The 18,928-nt window shown below is 38.3% G+C and overlaps 1 protein-coding gene across 2 annotated transcripts; it reads right to left on the reverse strand.

Moving 5' to 3' along the window:
* Nucleotides 1-3,102: 3,102 nt before the first annotated feature.
* Nucleotides 3,103-18,284, reverse strand: LOC135694721 (uncharacterized). 2 transcript variants are annotated; one of them, XM_065213568.2, is made up of 3 exons: nt 17,634-18,284; nt 4,569-4,690; nt 3,103-3,995 (listed from the first exon to the last, which is right to left on the reverse strand). In XM_065213568.2, exons 1-3 carry the CDS (start codon nt 18,208-18,210, stop codon nt 3,696-3,698), a joined length of 999 nt encoding a protein of 332 aa, XP_065069640.1. In that variant the 5' UTR covers nt 18,211-18,284; the 3' UTR covers nt 3,103-3,695. The 2 variants fall into 2 exon arrangements, with proteins under 2 accessions (XP_065069640.1, XP_065069641.1); XM_065213569.2 differs by lacking the exon at nt 17,634-18,284 and adding an exon at nt 7,999-8,619.
* Nucleotides 18,285-18,928: the final 644 nt, after the last annotated feature.

Below are 18,928 nucleotides of genomic sequence, written 5' to 3' on the forward strand. Positions count from 1 at the left end.
ATCTCAATTCATTTTTCCCTGGAACTGCTGCTTCTATAGGCGATTCCCCTAGAATATTTTTGAAAGCCTGTTTATCTGTAAATTCTAACTTTATCTATATGCCCTTTTCTCAAATGCCCCACCAGTGGAAAATTCTTAAAAAATGCCCTGGAGAAATAATTTTCATAATCACAAGCATTGAACTTCTTCAAATTATTTGCCAACAAGAAAAATAAAACCTGAGAAACTAATTGAATGATACTGCTATCCTTGCAAACGTCAGAAAAATTGATAGTCTTGTCACGTTTAACCTTTTTCAACCTCAATTTTTTCTTCTCTGCGTCACAACATTCCGCCTTGATAATGATAAATTATTTTCGCATTCTTTTACGTAACAACATATAAGCTTTAAACCCTTGACTGTACGCTGACGAATGAGCTTTCTTATATTTTCTCATACACACCTTTACTGCTTTTAATAATTTGATTGGCTAAATTTTAATTCCTTTTCCTGAAGTTTCCTATTTCCACAGTACAACTGCAGTTACCCTAATTCACGTCTATGCGACCAGTTACCCACCTTTTTAAAAGAATACCTCATTTTTTAGTGAGCGTCAATAATCAAAGTTTTTTAATTTGAGCCTACGATTGTTCTTACGTCATTCTTAAGCGACATAAAGTATAACCAGGTTGCATTATAGTCTTAATGACTGCAAGGCCAGATACGTCTATTCGAAAAATATAGCCTGAAACTCACATTTGTTTTGCTTTCTGAAGATTTGTGCCACTCAAATGAACAAAATTTATGGTGAAGCTTGAGCACTATTCTAAAATTATGCTTAAATTTCAGTGATTTTGAGCCACAGTATTCTTATAGACTATATTGTTAAGATGATATTGTTATGATAAAGAAGTGTGTTGAGCAATTCCGTATCCTCTTTCAGGAGTTTACGTTTGTTGGATTTATTATAACGTTTAGAAACGATGGTATTGAGGATACGGAACACTTTTTGTTGCTTTGCCCTTCCCTTGCAGTACTACCACGTAGAGACCTTCTCGCTGGAGTTTCTGCTTTAATACGACCATATGGACATACCGACCTCCAAAATAGTCATCTAATGCAGATTTTATTGTATGGTGACAAAAATTTCCCAGATGAAGTTAATAAAGATATACTCCTGCTGATGCTTAAATTCATCCACAAATCTGGTCGATTTGATTTGATTTGATTAGAAAATTTCAAACTCCGTTATAAGTCATAAAACCACAGCCACCATCTCCCATTTCCCATGTTCCTTTCTTTCTTTCTTTTTCTTTTTTTTAGTCGCGTATTTTTAAAAGTCTGCCTCAAATTGGATGCCACGCAGTAGTTGCGATGATACCTAAACCTCCCTTCTTAAATTTGAATTCATCGCAGACATTCTCGTGGTATGTAAACAGACAGACTATAGTAGTTTATTTTAACTGTGTCTTGGCCCCCGGGTAGTCATAGCTCCTCGGGGGTATCGTCCGAGTAGTATTGTAAAGTAAATTTGCGTAGCTTGTATTTATGTATTGTAACTTTTTAATGGAAATATAAAAAAAACGTTTAGAAATACACAAGTTGCTGTTTGTTTGACCGCTCGAATTATCTCTCATCTGTATACTGTATGGACTTGGAGTACACTACGCAGTTCAAATTGTGCTTATTCAGAACTTTATGTGCACAGTTGAAAAACCATAAACAACAGTGTTTAGATATCTGTTGCATCAGCCCCTGCTCTATCTTCAACTTCATCCAATTGTATAATTTCGAAATTTTTGGTAATCACATAGCTAGTCTCGGAAACAAATCGACAAAGTTCTCGAGCAGCATCGATTAATCATTTTCGCTGTGCATGTGCAAAATTTTCAAAAGCCAACAAATCAACCAAAAAATAAAGTTTCGTCTCCCCACCCCCCAACAAATAAGTTATTTCAAATAACACTGTAGGACTTCCTGGGGGTTCAAAGATGTAGGAAGTATTTCAAAAGAGGAGGGGCACATGTAGGCTAAAAAAGGGGCATCTCCATGAGCTGTTTTTGCCTCCGTTTTTCTCAAATTTAAGGGGCACGTGTTCCCCGTGTCTCCCGGTTCTTACCTCTTTGCAGGTATCTCTAGCACCAAAGAAGAAACTCCTAGCTGAAAAACTGGATGCAATCGTATCCCAGTTTATGTCTAGGAGACCCATATATGCCAAAGTCCAAGAAATTTTTAAGGCACAAATCTGTAGGATTTCTAGGGGCCACCGGAAAAATCTGCACCCCTGGGTGAAGCAGTAGAGGGAAGAAAGAGGAGAATGAGGCTCTTATCCCCCTCGGCGGTCTAGGGAGCTTCATAAAGTGATTGTATTGTAAATTATTTAACGTTGGTTTATACAATAGTGAATATACACTAGTGAGCATGCGCACTTGTTTTCAAGAAACCAAGTTTTGATCAAATTCTTAAATTGTCTAGTATTTTGTGCTGTCTTTATTGATTCCGGGAGTGAATTCCAGATTTTAGGCCCTTGAAAACTTAATGATCTGATACCATTATTGGTAGTTCTGGCTTTTGGAATGTCAAGGGGGTTTTTGAGTCGAAGGTTATGACCTGTTGTTTTGGGTACAAAATAGTCTTTCATGAAAACAGGATTAAGGTTGTTAAAATGAATTCTGTTTTCAAATAGAATTAATTGAAAGTAACAGAATTATATCTTGCATCATGTGCCGTCATCTTAAAGGAAGCGTTGCTAAATACAGTTTCAAAAGAGGCACTGAAATCTCCGTTTCTCTGTGGGTACCTTATCCGAAATGGACGTTGGCGATCATGGTTCTTTGTGGTCAGCAATAGCTCGACATCACCTAACCCAAACCGCGACCCAAACCAACACTTCTGCTCAGGTTGCTGACGTACGTTAATCTTGGTTTTCCTCTGCTACGTTTACCTTCTATCTTCCATCACTGAAGTCATACTTATGAAATGATGCTGCCAGTGTATTAAACTACTTAACAGGGTTATAAATCATTCTTGCTCACAACATGGCGGTAAATTCCAGATGCCGGCCAACGCCCCTCCCCCCAAATTAAAGATCTCTAGGCAGATTACTACTTAGAAATTTCACCTTTGTGATTAAAAGATTTGATTGAATATGTAGAAGATGTAAAAAAAGATTTAAAGAATATTCAAGACTTAAAAGCATTTAGCAAGCAAGCAGAAAAGGAAGCAATAGATCACTACAAAACCTGCAGAAGCTTCTCATACTAAAATGCAATAACTGTAAATATGGTTGTGTGAAAAGCTGTTAGCTTCCAACAAAAATGGCGATCTCATCTTATTGGAGTTGATGCAATTAATAGGATTGGAATTTTGGGAACCAGGAACAACACTAAATCTAAAACTGGTTGCCCTAAGTAAAGAATTATATCGAATGAGCTTTTGAGAGAAGTTTACTCATAACTGCCTTACTGAGAAAAACCCATTCCTAAGCATATCTTAAGTCTCTGCATTTTGCCATAAGAAACATTTCTGGAAACATCTTTCTTCGAAAAGTGATACGTTTAAAAGTCGCGGTTATAGGTAGTGCTATAATTACTTAGACTCGAAGAAAATTAAAGCGATAGTAGAGCAACAATGATAACAAAGTGAAATCCAAAAATAAAACGTGTCGATAAAAATTATGTGAAATTGGTGCATTTATGATGAGTAGTTATCCTTTCTAGATTACTATAAATGTGGACATAATGGCAAGCAGCAGAATGGCGAGTGAACATGACAGAATCGGGCCAGCACTCGTTTGATTGTCATCCCAAGTGGCTACGATTCGAAGAGGCCCCCCTGTACCTTCTCCAATTTTCATGGGTAATGCATATACCATGGCCCCTTTGGCTGGCACTTTATCCAAGTTGGCAACGTTTTCAAATGCTGGAACATTCTGTGCGAATAAGATTCTGTGTGACTGGTAGTCCTTTGATTGGCCGTAATCGATGGATGCTGTGTCAATGCCTATCGATTTTATCTGTTGAAAAATTGAGGGAAAAGTATCAGGGTGGTCGTCGTAAGTGAATTTTGCAGTGCATTAAGGGGGGTGTAGAATAAGAATTTTGCTGATAAAATGTTCTCTTTAGATGGGGCAATAAATTCTCGTTGCAGAGGAGATTTGAAGATTTTCCGACCACGGAAGGGGTTTGCCGGGGCAAACCGACGTCTGGAGGAGGGTTGTGTGAGATAAAACTGAGTTCTCTATCAAAACGGCCTTGCGGGGTAAAATATTGTTAACTGTCCAAAAAACAAAGAAAATAATATTCAGAACAAATAGAAAGCAAGATTTCTGTTTGACAAAGCGTCTATGTTTACGGGAGCTGTTGAAGGCATTGGCCATTTTAGTCAAGGTTGGGGGGTTTGGGTTTGACACTCGCTAGAAAACATTTCAATTTCAAAAGCGAGGAGTCTTTTGCCTTTTGGCCCTTTTGGGGTCCTTTGTCGGAAAATTTTCAGATCTGTCGGCAAGTAAAGGATGGCAAAGGCCCTGATATCGCCAGATCTCTCTCTCCCTATGAATGGACATCGATAGCAACAAAGTTTAACTAACCTTGCGATTATTCAACAGCCAAGTTGCTCCGCTGGGATCAAGACCGGGAAAATGCAGTAAATCTGTATTGTTTGTTGCTGTTCCAAAGTACAAAGCTGCATTTGGCCAAAATTTTCCAAATCCTGAAAATGGAATTTGCCCTTATCAGAAATTTCCTTGATTAAAGAAACTCTGTAATGGTACAGTACCAGGGATGCCGTCCTAAAATGTTAGGGAAGGGGCTGTGCTGTAGGTAGATTCAAGAGGTCATGCCCATGACCCCACCCTTACCAAACACAATGTACTTGCATTTATGAAAAAGACTCTCCGTTGTGTATAGGAATCATTCGACCAATAAAAATTTCTCATTCACGAGGAATCTATAGTATAATGAAGGGCTGCAAATACAAATTTCGTCTTACCAAATGAAAGTCCCCCCCCCCCCCCCCTCAAAAAATCTCGCTGAATATTAACAGGGTGGGCTGAGCCCCTCTGAACCCCCCCCCCCCCCTCCCTCTCTACTGCACCACTGTACGGTACTAATGTAACAGCTGTATGGTAATGTTTACTGGTATGCTGTGTATGAAAGTCAGGGGCAAGTGTACAACATTTGGAACAGAGGGAGACGACATCATTGTCAATGCAAGCTAACACCATAATTAATTCACTCAAAGTAGTGTTTAGCATCAGCTCAAGAAATTAACTGAATTTAGCATTTTAGAGCATACTTACGCTTTTTGTCTGACACTGTTCACAGTATAAAATGTCAGAACAAAGAACTAAAACACTACGCTAGGAAATATATCTGTGCTCGCCTTTTTGACTGGCCTATTTTGATCCACAACTGAGTATATACTATATGTATTTCAATATGTATTTCAATAGGCATTTCGTAAATTGCTAGAATTATTTCTTTAAAAATAGTAGAATAATATTAAAGCAATTTGATTGGTTAAAATTTTATAAACGATTTTGATTTCTGAAGCGTATTCGAGATTCGAATGCATGCCAGTTCACATGCTTCAACATCGAAGCATCCAAATAAAAAATAACAATATTTTCATTAAGGATAACCATCATGAAGTAGCTTTTGGATGCATCATATTCCATGCCCCCATTTCATACATCGAAGATGCGTTTGTAAGAGAAAATATGCCCTTTCCTCTTTTGTCAAAAGAATGCCCCTTTTTCAAGAATGTTGGAAATGTCTCTCTTTTTGACAGAGAGACACCTCTCTTCAGGACTAAGTGCCCATTTTTTAAAGCGTGGCCAATTTCTTGCTGTGCTGTCCTCTCAATGATTGGCTAATATCAACAATTGGACCTTCCAGCCTTAGCTGAATACGCTGCTCGCTTTGACCGGCTCTGGAATCAAAGTTGTCCCTTGTTGGTTTAAATATCAATAAGATAATGCTAAAAGATGAAAGCTACAGAGGGTGCGGCATCGGGCGCGGTGCAATGTTCTTATCCATCAGACAGTTTAAACTCGAACAACTGGCTTCAGGTTTTGGACAATGCATCTGACCTTTATTCGCAAGGTTAAAACCATTTTTCGTCATATTTGCAATACGTTGTCCAGATATTGTAGACATTCCTTGGCTTTGAAGGGTGTTAGCCTACCAAGCCCACACTGCTCCGTGATCCATGGTATCTTGATCATAATCATGTTTCCTTGAAAAAATCGTCAAGATAAGTAGATGATCGCGTTAGTTGGGAAGGGTAACGCCCAAATTCAGAACCTCGTGGAAAAAAATGTTGGGAATGGAGCCTGATGTGTCCTGCACTGATGCCAATATACAAAATATGCTGCTTTGGGGATTTATACAACAAAAGCTGGGAGGTATAATCCCACTTTATCGTCTCTCGTCCAAGGTTGTCCAACTCACAAAGAATACCTTAGCAAGCACCATGTATCCATCGCATCGACAACATAACATTGCCAACATAGCATCAAAGCTCTACTGCAGATTACCGATCAGAACAGAGTATAGCAGAAAAATTATCGTCAAAATACAATTTTACATATTTTATTACTTTAAGGTAAGAATTGCTGTTTGCAAAACATAAAAAATCACTAGAAATGCATCTCTATGTATTTGGCAGTTTTGATCTAACTCTACCGGGACCCCAGGTCTCTCAGCCAAGAAGATCATAGCTGTTGAAGGTGGTCTCGGGTAGCAGGGATGGGGTCAAAGTTACCAACCAACCGAAAGTGAAATGATGCAGCGTTTATGGATACACTCAATTTTTTTATAAGAAACAAAGGTCGATGTTGAGTACTCCAGTTTCTTAATGTTCTGGAAATCATTGTTTTATAAGAGTTTTTTAATTATGATGCCATGAATGATGTTATGAAATGTTCGTGACCATTTTTATCACATCAAGAGATTCGCTTCCGTTCTGATACTGTATTTAGATGTAGGAAGTATATTTTTTCCCTTGTGTCTTAAGTTCTTGGCCAACAGAGCATTCATGTTCTTAGAATTTACCAAATTTCGTTGTTCTCAATTTTATCACCATTTAATAGTTTCTTAAATTTTTTGCTTCGAGTACTGAAGTTTCTTAATTTTTTCTGACTGTCCAGTACTCGTTTCGTATAGCCAGTTTCTTATAAAAAAGGAGTGTATCCTTGGATTATCTTCTATTTAAGTGGTTTTTAGGGCCACCATTGGCCTCCAGCCGCCGTTACTGAGCGTTCGCAACCGAAACCTCGACCTTTGAAATATGAGCTCAATTCTCTTGTAGTTAAGTAACACGACCCTCGAAGATAAAAATATGGAAACAGATTTTTTGTGTAACGTGGGTCAAATATTTCACAGCATGACATATGAAGATAGAAACATAGTTCGAGGTACATAAAACACGCATTGGAAAATCAAGAATTTGGAAAAAAGTTAGAACGCATTCTTTCTTCGTGTCTGTGAGCTACCAATAGCAAGGCCGTTAAGAAGCCAAAGGGCATGCGCAGATAGACTCATAGCCGAGATCACCATGGCAACTAAACTACATGTTTGAAGTTACAGGAACCTGCCATTATTTAGAGGTACCTTTTTTCTGAAAAGTGTGGAATTATCGGTATCACTTTTTAAAATATGTGCGGAACTATGGGTACCCTTTGAAGAAACATGCAGAATTATGAGTACCATTTTGGGAAAATATTGCAAAATTATTAGGAGGGATATTTAGCATTAACAAAATGAAATAAAACTATGAAATATGTGTAATATTGAGATTTTGGGGCAAAGGCCATGCAAAATTTGTTTAATGATTTTTATGTGCTTTAAAGTTTTTATTTGCTTTGCAGAATTATGGCTATAGTTTTCATTATGCTTGCGGAATAATGGGTCACATTTTTTCAGACATTTGCGGAATTATGGGTCCAAATTTTTAACCAAAATGGCACGTCCCCGTCAAAAATTAGGCTTAGTTTACACCCCTGAATTTCTACCCACCTGTGTAAAGTAAAACGATAGAATCATCGGGAATTCGTCCGAATTTCTTTTCATGTTCGCGGAAATGAACTTCGCCGATCTGAAGATCGCTATTAAGTCTAGCTTGTTCCGTTACATTGATAACAACAGATAGGCCAATCAACCTGGAGAGGGGAATACGAGCAACACCGTATCCTCCTGCCACAAAGTGTCTTGGGGCATCGATGTGAGTTCCCGTGTGTTCTGCGACGGAGAAACTATTCGCTTCGTAGTGTGGCGAGTCATATTTTTCTCTTTTCGTAAAGCGAAAACGTTCTTTCCTTTCAGTTGGCCAGTTTAACGTTTGATTATTGTAAGTATAAGACAAATCAACCAAATGCTTTCCCAGTAGAACTTCAATGTAAGATAAGAGGAAGAGAGACAGGACGAAACTCAATGCTGCTGCCATTTAGCTGAAACACAGTTGTCTATTCCAACCCAAGGAAGCCGATTCCGCAGTTGTTGGCATTCATTCGACGCAACAATAATTGTTGACAATAAACAGTTTTCACAATAACACGAGCACGATACACTTTCGGAGAGTGCAGCTTTATATCGAGGTAAAACCGTTGTTTCCTGTTTGCAGGCGCTGCTCTTCTTGTAGCCTAGAAACAGCGTTGACACAAGTTAGGTCCCTAGCCCCCAGCCCCCAGCCCCAGCTCCTCTGACCCTAGACTTAAGATAGAATGGCACAAAGCACTTGTACTGGTTACTGGTTACTCTTCGGGATGTAATATTGCATAAATTAGAATAATTAGTTAATTTTGTGATGATAGAGAACCATGCTGTAACCAATGATATATAAGCGAGGAAGTCGCTAGATATCTAACTCTATTGTCATCGAACGAGGCAAAATCACTCATGCGGTAAAAGGGCAAGAAGGCGATTCCGGATAAGGGCTCAGTACGGGAAATTCCGAAGCTGGCGAACGGAACCCAAAATTTTAGATTATTTTATTTACAATTTAGATAAGTAACTTATATTGTGTCAGCTTGCTGTATGCATTTAGAAGGTTTTAAGCCATAATTATTGTTTTAACACGTGTTTTAAGATTTTTAAAATAATTTTTTAACCGTGTAGTTGATAAGGGCATTCTGGTTTAGAGAATATTTATATTTTTAGGAAGAATGTTTTCGGGCTTATTCACAAAAATTTCGTTTATGAAAACATATTCTGTTAATTTTTTATCGTAACATTCAACGTGGTAAAAGAGGTCATCTTCAAATCTGATTCAGCCACTCCACCTTCCTACAACATCCTGCTGTCGTCCGTAAATAAAAGTCTGATTTGCTGATGAACGTTAAAGGGAAGGTCTTGTCATGAAAAAAAACTTGATAAGATTTTTTACTCTTTACATCTGGAATCTCTACCACAAGTTGGCATATGTAGGGGGTTGCCAAAGTAGGGGACTGTTAATTTAACAAGTTGTCATAATGATATAAGAGTATTTGTTTACATCTACCCTTTTACTTAGAAAACACAAAATAAACCTAATTTTGAAATCATATGTGGATTTTTTTGCAAATCAACCCGAAAACAGTCTTCCTGAAAAGGTAAACATTGCCTGGGCCAGAGTGGCTGCCGCAGCAGAAAGTAATCTTAAAAATCTTGAAACCATATTGAACAACACAATTTATGGCTTAAAACTTTTTAAATTAATACGGCAAGCTAGTAAAATGTTTTTTACCTTTCAAGACTATGCTAACTTTCGATAATCTAGGTTTTTCTTCGTCAAACTTGCAACTTCCCTCACTGAGCCCAAATGCGGAATCGTCTTTTTGCCCTTTTACCGCTTCAGTAATTTTGCCTCACCAGCTTAATGGGCCCAGTTAGACATCTAGCGCCTTCGGCGCTTCTATATCATTGGCTGTAATGTACTTTCTCTTGTGTGTTACCTGCAATACGGAACATAATAGACTCCAGCCCCTTACCTCTAGAGCGAGTCTGGTACCAAGGTTACCAGCACCTGTTCCTCTTACCCTAGAACAAGTGACACAAGGCACTTGTACTAGTCACTTATTACACAGATGCGACTTTTCTTTCGCCTCGAAACTCACGTTCTTTTCATTCGTGGCGCATTCTGGAAAGAAGTTTACATGAAAGATAGGATATAAATCTTGTGGAGCTCAAACTCCTATAAGATGTAGTTCAAAAATACCCTTGTGCGACCTTTCTCGTATTTTTGTGGCAATTTCCGGAAAGGAGTGACCATTGTAAGTTTAAGTGTGGGGTTTCAAGCTTCCTTTGCTCCTGGTTGCAATAGTCTGGGTACCAGAATCACCAAATTTAGAGCGCTTAATCTTCTAAACTCCGTGCTTGAATTTGTATGGCTCTGGTGAGGGTTTTTAACGTGCAGTTCTATACAAAGTGTGCAATTCTAAAACTTCTTGTGTGTTGGTAAGAAAAATCTGTGCAGTTCTACAATTTTTACTTCACTGACTTTTTTTTGTTTTTAAGTCATGCATAAATAAAGCTCGAAATTGAAAGCGTCAAAGCAGGAACCTGCTTGAACTTTGAAAAATCATGTCACAAGTTTCATTTTTAGACTTAAGACAGTCAAAAGTTTATTTACAATTTAAATTGCAATCACTACTTAAACATACGTTTGAGAATCAAAACAGCTTCCTGCTTCGACGTCATCAATTTCACCCTTCTAATGGACATAACTTAAAGAAATAAAGATTTTGAAGTCTTGTAAACATTATTTATTTAAATGCTATTAAAGGTCATTTCATAAACAGAAGTTGTTTCTTTAGATTCAACGTAATCGAGTTGGTTTCTTGAGATTCTATATAACCATTAACTCACCTGGTAATTAAATAGCCTGTCCAATAGCTTTCAATCGCTGCAAATGATCTATTTTTAATTTTTTCCTCATTTCTGTGGTTGAAAAAATGCCACCAAAATTTCGCTATTGGAATGGGCACACAAATCCGCGCAACATGGACCCACACTGATCCGATCCCGTGTAAACGTGAATTTGTTCAGATAACATCCCGTGTAAACACCCCCTCAAAATTGAGATCAGATCTAAATGGATCCCATACTGTTTGTGTCCGATCCCGTGTAAAAAGGGCCTAATTCTATATATATTTATAACCTTTTCTCAATCATAAATGCGCTGAAAAGTCTCTTGTTAACTCTGCACGGTTCAATAGAGTTATCAAGTGTGACGTCACAAAAAAACTATTTTTAGAATTTTTCGAATTTTAACCACATAACATGAAAGGACACTATAAAATGCTCCCATATATGCAAAATCAGGTAAATTTGTCAAAAATCGGATCACTGTTATGTTGTCAAAAATCGGATCACTACTATATGAGCTACGGCAAATAGAAGATTTGAAGTTTGCTAACGGATCACTGTTATTTTGGCTCAGTTCATAAAGTTATGAACTGAGACCAAATTACAGAGATTTGATGGGGCCAGAGCTTGTGCTCATCTGGACATATCTCAACCAATTCGTTATACCTTTAACTGATTTTGCAGATTTAGAGGTATTGTATTGTATTGTATTGTATTGTATTGTATTGTATTGTATTGTATTGTATTGTATTGTATTGTATTGTATATTTTTTATTGTTAGTTTCTACAATAGTGAATATACACTAATTAAGACTAACATGAAGCAATTTCAAGGATTGCATAAGACAGTTAATTTACTGCACAATGAGCATGCGTACTTGTTTTCAAGGAACCAAGTTTTGATCAAATTTTTAAATTGTCTAGTATTTTGTGCTGTCTTTATTAATTCCGGGAGTGAATTCCAGATTTTAGGCCCTTGAAAACTTAATGATCTGATACCATTATTGGTAGTTCTGGCTTTTGGAATGTCAAGGGGGTTTTGAGTCGAAGGTTACGACCTGCTGTTTCGGGTACAAAATAGTCTTTCATGAAAACAGGATTAAGGTTGTTAAGTGTTTTATAAACTTCGAGCGCTAAAATTCTAACTGATTGGACAGTATCGTAGTTTCTTTTGAGTTAGCAAGTAAGTCTTTTTAAGAAGATGAATAGTCCGAATAGGCTAGTCTTAATGCCCTCTCGCTAATTTTCTCTAGCTTATCCTGACTTCCTTTATCACATAGCATCCATATCAATGGACAATAATTGAAGTGACATAGTATAAATGAATTCATAATTATCTTTTATTCTCTGTCGCCTATAAATCTTGCCAGTCTTTTTGAAGAATTTAACTGTTTAGCTGCTTTTTTACAGATCTTATCGACATGAGCGTCAAACTTCAAATTTTACATCAATCTGAACACCAAGCAAAGTAACGTTTTTCTCTATTTTAATTGCAAATTTTTGATCATTTTCAAACTCATGTATGCATTTATCTTTGCTGCCGATTGTGATAGCTTGAAATTTAGAGGGATTTGCAATCATTTCATTAGATTTGAACCAATCAAGACATTTTTTGGTGTTAATTTTAACAAGTTGCAATAGTTGCAACAATCAGTATTTGTTGCAGTGACAGACATCGTGTTGTCATCAGCAAATTTTACATAAAGACACTTCAGTAAGGCTGTAAAAAATATCATTTAGGAATATATAAGTAGGGGTCCAAGTATTGAACCCTATGGCACTCCTTGTCCAAGTTTACCCCAGGAGCTGCAATGACCTTTCACTTTGACTCTTTGCTTTCTATTAGACAGGTAGATTTGTATAAGTAAAAGAGAATTTCTATCTACACCATAGGCATGTAGTTTTGCTAAAAGTAGGTTTTTTTGGTAAACAGTCAAAGGCTTTTGACAAATCCATAAGGACAGCGCCAATATGTTTGTTCCTTTCCAGTTCTGTTTTCCAGTCATCAATAAGTCTAAAGAGAGCGTGCTGGGAACAAAACTGTTTTTTATATGCACATAGGAATTTCGAAAATTTTTCTTCAAGAAATGGAGAAAGTTGAAGCTCTATTGCTTTTATAAATACCTTTGAAAGTGTCGTTAGTAGACTTATTGGTATATAATTTTCCTTATTGAAAGAATCTTTTCTCTTATAGACAGGTGAGACTATAGCCCTTTTTAAAAAGTTTGGAAAAGTTCCTTGAATAATGCATTTATTTATGATTTTCAAGAGGGGTTGTAGGATGATATCAACTGAGATCTTTAGAAATTTTGCATTTATCATGTCGTGGCCGTGTGCTTTTTGTGATTTAGCTTCACAATTATTTGTCTTAGGCTTTCTTTGGTGATCGGTTTAAAGATTAAGGTTGAGTTATTTGTTAGGAAGTTGTTGATTGTTTTTATGCTTGAATGCCCTTTAAAGTATCTTATTATTTCAGTTATTGTTGAATTCTCAGTCCGGCCTTTATGGATTGAATTTGTGGTTTGACCAATGCTAACGAAATGGGTATTCAGAATCTCAGCAACTGACTGTGGATCACTAATAAGACAATCATTCTCAGAAATTGTGATATCTGAATCGCCTTGACCTTTAGTGAAAAAATATGGTTTTAATTTTTTCCAAAATGTTTTTGAATCTAGCATGCCTTCTTGGCAGATTTTTGTGAAGTAATTCATGGTGCTCTTTCAGGTTATGGGAAAAATTTCAAAAATTCTAAAAATAGATTTTCGTCAGTGGCGTACCCAAGAGGGGGGATAGGGGGTCCGGACCCCCCCACTTTTCTAAAATATGGTCCTCGAGATTTGTCCAAAAACGATGTAAAACTTATTGGGGGGGGGTAGTATACTGTATGCATGTGTCAATAACAATTGTAAAATGCTTTGCTATTTACCGTAGCTAACATGAATAAAAAATGGGGGAAAATTTTGCAAAAAAGGCGTTTCCCCGCATTTGCGAGTGTTTTAAGGGCGTGGTCCCCAAAACATTTCTCTGAGGGCTACGCCCCGGACCCCCCCACTGATGCAGCCCTGGGTACGCCACTGATTTTCGTGGCGTCATTACTTGACAACTCTGTTAGTTCTTCGTTATGAATACATCAGATATATTTTGGGCGTGTTACTTTAAAATCACATCTGTGTACGATAAGGTTAAGATAAGACAGCAGCTGATGTGAATAATTTGCAGAAGAACACCGTAGTAGGAGCAAAAGTACATTTGAGAGTTGATGTATCCTCATGGTGTGATGATGACAGTCAACCGTGATCAACTATTGTCTTATAGGGGTGAAGACCCTTCTGGTGTTAAGGGTCCTTTTTTATTTTAGTACTTTAGAGGCACCGCGGAGTAGGGGGGGCTGGGGGGGGCTTTTGCCCACTTTTTGCAAAATATGCCAAATATCAAACTACCAGAAAAGCCTCTTTTCATGCGGTTTTAGCCCCCCCCCCCACTTTATTTAGACCCCCACTTTTCTCAACGCTCCGCGGTGCCTGCTTTAGGGTCCTAGGTCTCAGGGTCTTGGGGTCTGGTTTTTACGGTATGTCAGTGTGATGCTGGCTACGTAGGGCGCACAACCCAAAGATTAGAGGATTGAATAAAACAGCATGCCCCTTCCATTATTAGAAACACAGCTCTCCCCCAAGAGAACAGCCTCTTTGGTCTTAGATTAAAGACTCATAGCTAACAATGGGCCTTTGCGAGCGTGGCGACGATCCAAACAATGGCAGTAAACTTCTACGGATTAACCAAAATTGATTTCAGACTGTATGAAAATGCATTATGGGATGCTTGCGTAGCGCAATGGCTCATTGTTAGCAGTGAGTCTTTAAAAAAAAGAATTAAAACGTGATTTTACTAACAAAGGCGGAATTTACTGGAAAATCCAGTTGGTGCAAAAAACTATAATGGCGACACGTTTCGTATTATTGGTAAAGCCCGATCGTCGTTTCATCTGGCAGTTTCGAAAATTACATACATAAACATGAAACAACTGTTAAATTAAAGGATTAGAGATGAACGCACTTGAACGCACTTAGTCGCCTACTGGGAACCAAGCTTTACAAGCAAAATCGCATCAACTAGAGTCTTTATATTTGCCAATTTGAACACTACAATAGATTTTATAGCAATTGTTGGTGCCAAATGCCTGTAGAATTCGTTCCCAAAAAATAATAAAAATAACAAATTCGTATGAATCCATCCTTTCTTTGAGTCTCTTTGCATCATCTTGCTCATTTTTGTTTTTTGATGTCGGTAATTCGAGTTAAAACTGTCATAATATGTGGATATTTATCACCGATTATGTTAATTCGAAAAAATTAAAAACATTCTTCAATGTCCCAAAGAAATAATTATTCTTCGGTACTGCCACCACAGCTTCACTAATGACCAGATTCAAGTGATGGCTGTAGGTTGCCGGGTGTTTGTTAAGAACGTGACGTGACCAGTCGGTGAAAAGTGTTTGGGAACAGTGGCGTCGCTTGACCTTTCAGACTAAGAGGGTGGAAGGAGGGTCATGTAATGGAAAAATTTACCGACGAAGACATAGGTGGAGAAGAATTTAGGTGCTATTTCACCTAATGATAGATGATTTTACCGACAAACTAAGGATTTTATAAACGATAATTGAAGATAACAGATAAACTACCCAGGCATTCCCACTTGCAAAACATAAACCCTCAGCTAGCTGTGTGAAGACAAGTCAAAATGTCTAAATGTCGCGTTTTATAGACTCTCGGACATGCATTCAAACACTAAGATAATTATCATTTTTGCTCTTTTATCACTTGTGAATTATATGCAATTGTAAGATGTTGTAACCCTCTCTTGAAAATTATGTAAAGGCCATTGTTAGCCACACTATCCGATCAAGTATCGCAACAGGATCGCAACTCAAGTTCCCTTGCATTTTCGTGACACAAATTTCGCAATTCTTTTACGTGTACATTGTAGGTGTTCTATGCTTTCAGTTTATGGCCTCTCGTTAGTCATTTCAAGTAATCCGGATTGTATAGCTCTTTTCAAAATTTCCATGTTAGCAGAAAAGGCAGTTATGTTAAAGGCAGTATGTCCGGCATTGTGGCCACGATATTCATGCATCGTTGATTCAATGCACAAATAAACAATCAGAATGAAGAACCATTATAGCGTAATTTTCCTGAGCATCACGAAGGGGACAGACTGCCTTTAATTGGCAATGTTTTATTGATCGCAATGTGCTAACAGTCACGAAATCGATTTCATGCGTTGCTACGGTTGAAATTGCTTTATTTTGGCTTTACATTTGCATCTTACTTGTTGGTTGATGAATGAAATATTTTCTGAATTTTTTGGCTTTTTTATGCTTAAACGCTCAGATCAAAATCTTTTGATCTTGGCGTTTAACTTTTTTGAGCTTTCAAGTGCGTTCATCTCCACCAAGTTAAACGCCCGGAGCATTCCCAATTGGCGTTTAACTTGAACGCTCAGAGATGAACGCACTTGATCGCACTTAGTCGCCTATTGGGAACCAAGCTTTAGTTAGCTGCCAGGTTAGTTACAAGCTCGTGCAGGCAAGGAGTCACTCACCGCAATCGATGAACAAACTGCTTTTGGGGCTATTTGACAGAATTTGGTGCTAGATCCAGTGAATTATGCCTCTTTGGACCCTCTTTTATTATCTGTTTTCTGTTAATGAATGATTGTACGCCCCATTTTTCATGGGAATTCATTTATTAATTCGAGTTAATACCCGCGGGGAGGGCGCTTATTCTTGTGCAAGGGTCGTGTTATCTTGCACGTACATCCCTGCTAGGCCCTCAATCATAAATTGTTATCTATTATTTTGCTAATTACCTCGTGGTGCTTTTACAAGGCAGTGCTCTAATCTGCGTGTAGTTTTTGATCTGGCAGCTCGTGGGTTACGCCACAATGTATGCATTTATTTCCCCTCCCAGTCCCACCCCTCTCTCAGTTCTTTTTTCTTCTCTACCTGCCCCGACTACACTTCCTTTTGCCTCTCTCCCAGCTAGTCTTCTCACACAGTCATTCGATTGTGTGACAGATGTATCAGTCTGATTGGCGGGTTAAAAAACTGAGATAGTTTTTGCCTGATATCAAACACCGACCATAAATTACGTCATTGCTCAGGCAATACAAGGGCTGATGCACCGAAAGCCCAAATTGTTTTTCGTGAGATAGAGATTCACTTAGTTCATTTTTAGGGGCCCCGCGAAGGAATTGACCGGTTCTTGTATTTCAAATCTGGCGATCTCCGACAAACATGAACGTATTTTAAACAAAAGAATAATAGCGGCCAGTGAGAACAGCCAAAAGTTGGAGCAAGCAAGATAAACGCGCAGCTGGAATACACTAGACATTTAATTGCCAGACAACTAAATGCGGCAATTAAATGCCTAGTGTATTCCAGCCTTTAAACAAGCGCCCAGTGTGAACACAGCCTTAGAATCAGAGCTACTGGCATTTGCTAACGAGTTTCGCGTCAAAATAAAAGAGAAATGGACAGCTGTAGACTTGGTTGATTTGATGTTGGAAAGTCGAGCCAGCTCTTCATTTCCATAAGTCTACAAAGGTTTTTTTCTTTTTGCCACAATTCCTATCACTGTGGTTACAGCAGAGAGATCTTTTCGAGGCCCACATTGATTGTCTTGAAAAAAATTCATTGTGAAAGGGCACCCAGGCAAAATATTGTTAACGGCCCCAAACTGTACCGTTGCGCCACTGGACATAGGACAAAATCATGAAACAAAAATGTAAGGCAAAAGCAAAATGCATACCAGTATTTAATAGAATGATAGACTCGTCTGGTATCCTCCCATGTTTCTTCTCGTATCTTTGAAAGTCAGGAGGACCAATCAAGTAATCACTGTTGTTCTTCGACTCTGCGGTGACATCAATGACTGCTACTTTGCCTATAAGCTTCGATAATGGTACTTGGTCTGCAGACATTTTCCCCTGCACAAAATGTGAAGGCGCATCCATGTGTGTGCCACCATGTTCGGCAGCACTGAAAAAGTTCATTCCGTAGTAAGTTGCGCCAGAACCAGCCGTGATTTTCTGTGTAAACCTGAAGCGATTTGACACTGCTATAGTTGGCCAGTGTAATGTTGTGTTATCGAAAGTGTGTGTGAGGTCTTGAATTTTCAGTGCACCCTCTGCATTATATAAAGAGAGAAGAACCAGGCAAAGGCCTCTTGCAATCTTTCTCATCGACGTTGCCATGCTGCTTGTCTTCACGCTCTTTCGCCGTGCAACTGACTGGACACAACAAACAACTCGAAAAAATCGATTTATCTTTATTGTCCCATTGTTTTCGCCAATCAATAGTGTGTTCAATGAAGCATAACAATTCATTCCTGGAAACAAATATCTCCATTATTTATCCTCAAAAAATACCTCCATTGTCTTGCATGTGGCAGCATTTGTAGACTCAGACACAGGCTAGTCCTGCACAGGCTGGAAAGTAATGAGATCAGGTGTGGAAAACCCTCCCCACTCACATTTGGGGGCCTTGTCATGTCAAGTAAAGTATATGCCAGTTTGAAAACACGACGAACTTAAGGCCAAAAAGGCGTTTAATAATCCACTAAAACAAAAGTACTGGTTTCGAGAAAGATTATTTTGGCTCACAAAACGATACGTCACGCTTGCTCAAACGCGCTTTACAAAGGGGATGACCAAGAAGAAAGACGTTGTTCCAGACCGATAGACCCTTTGGCAGTGCCACGTCTACCCATGGGCCCCAATTTTGAAAAGCCTTTAACGTGCTCTTGATTTCAATCTTGTGTTTGAATTGAGCCAGGGGGCCTTGTAAAGTAATGAATGGAATTAAGGGCGTGATCACAAGAGTTCTCAGCACGCTCTGCTCGCAGGGGGCCTCATATTTTGTATCATAGTGTAGAATAAGACAAAAAAGGCCTTTGAGTTGAGTTTGGTTTCTTGTGATTAAAGGACAAGTGACACGCTTTTGGCGCCAAATTTTTTTCTTCTTTTAACTTAAAGTAAAATGCTGTATGAGAGTGTTGTTGAAATATTTTTTCTTTCTGATTTCATTTTCCTACTTAAAAACCCT

This window comes from Rhopilema esculentum, chromosome 8 (genome assembly GCF_057945365.1).
Source record: "Rhopilema esculentum isolate cy_ngs chromosome 8, ASM5794536v1, whole genome shotgun sequence".
Lineage (NCBI taxonomy): Eukaryota > Metazoa > Cnidaria > Scyphozoa > Rhizostomeae > Rhizostomatidae > Rhopilema > Rhopilema esculentum.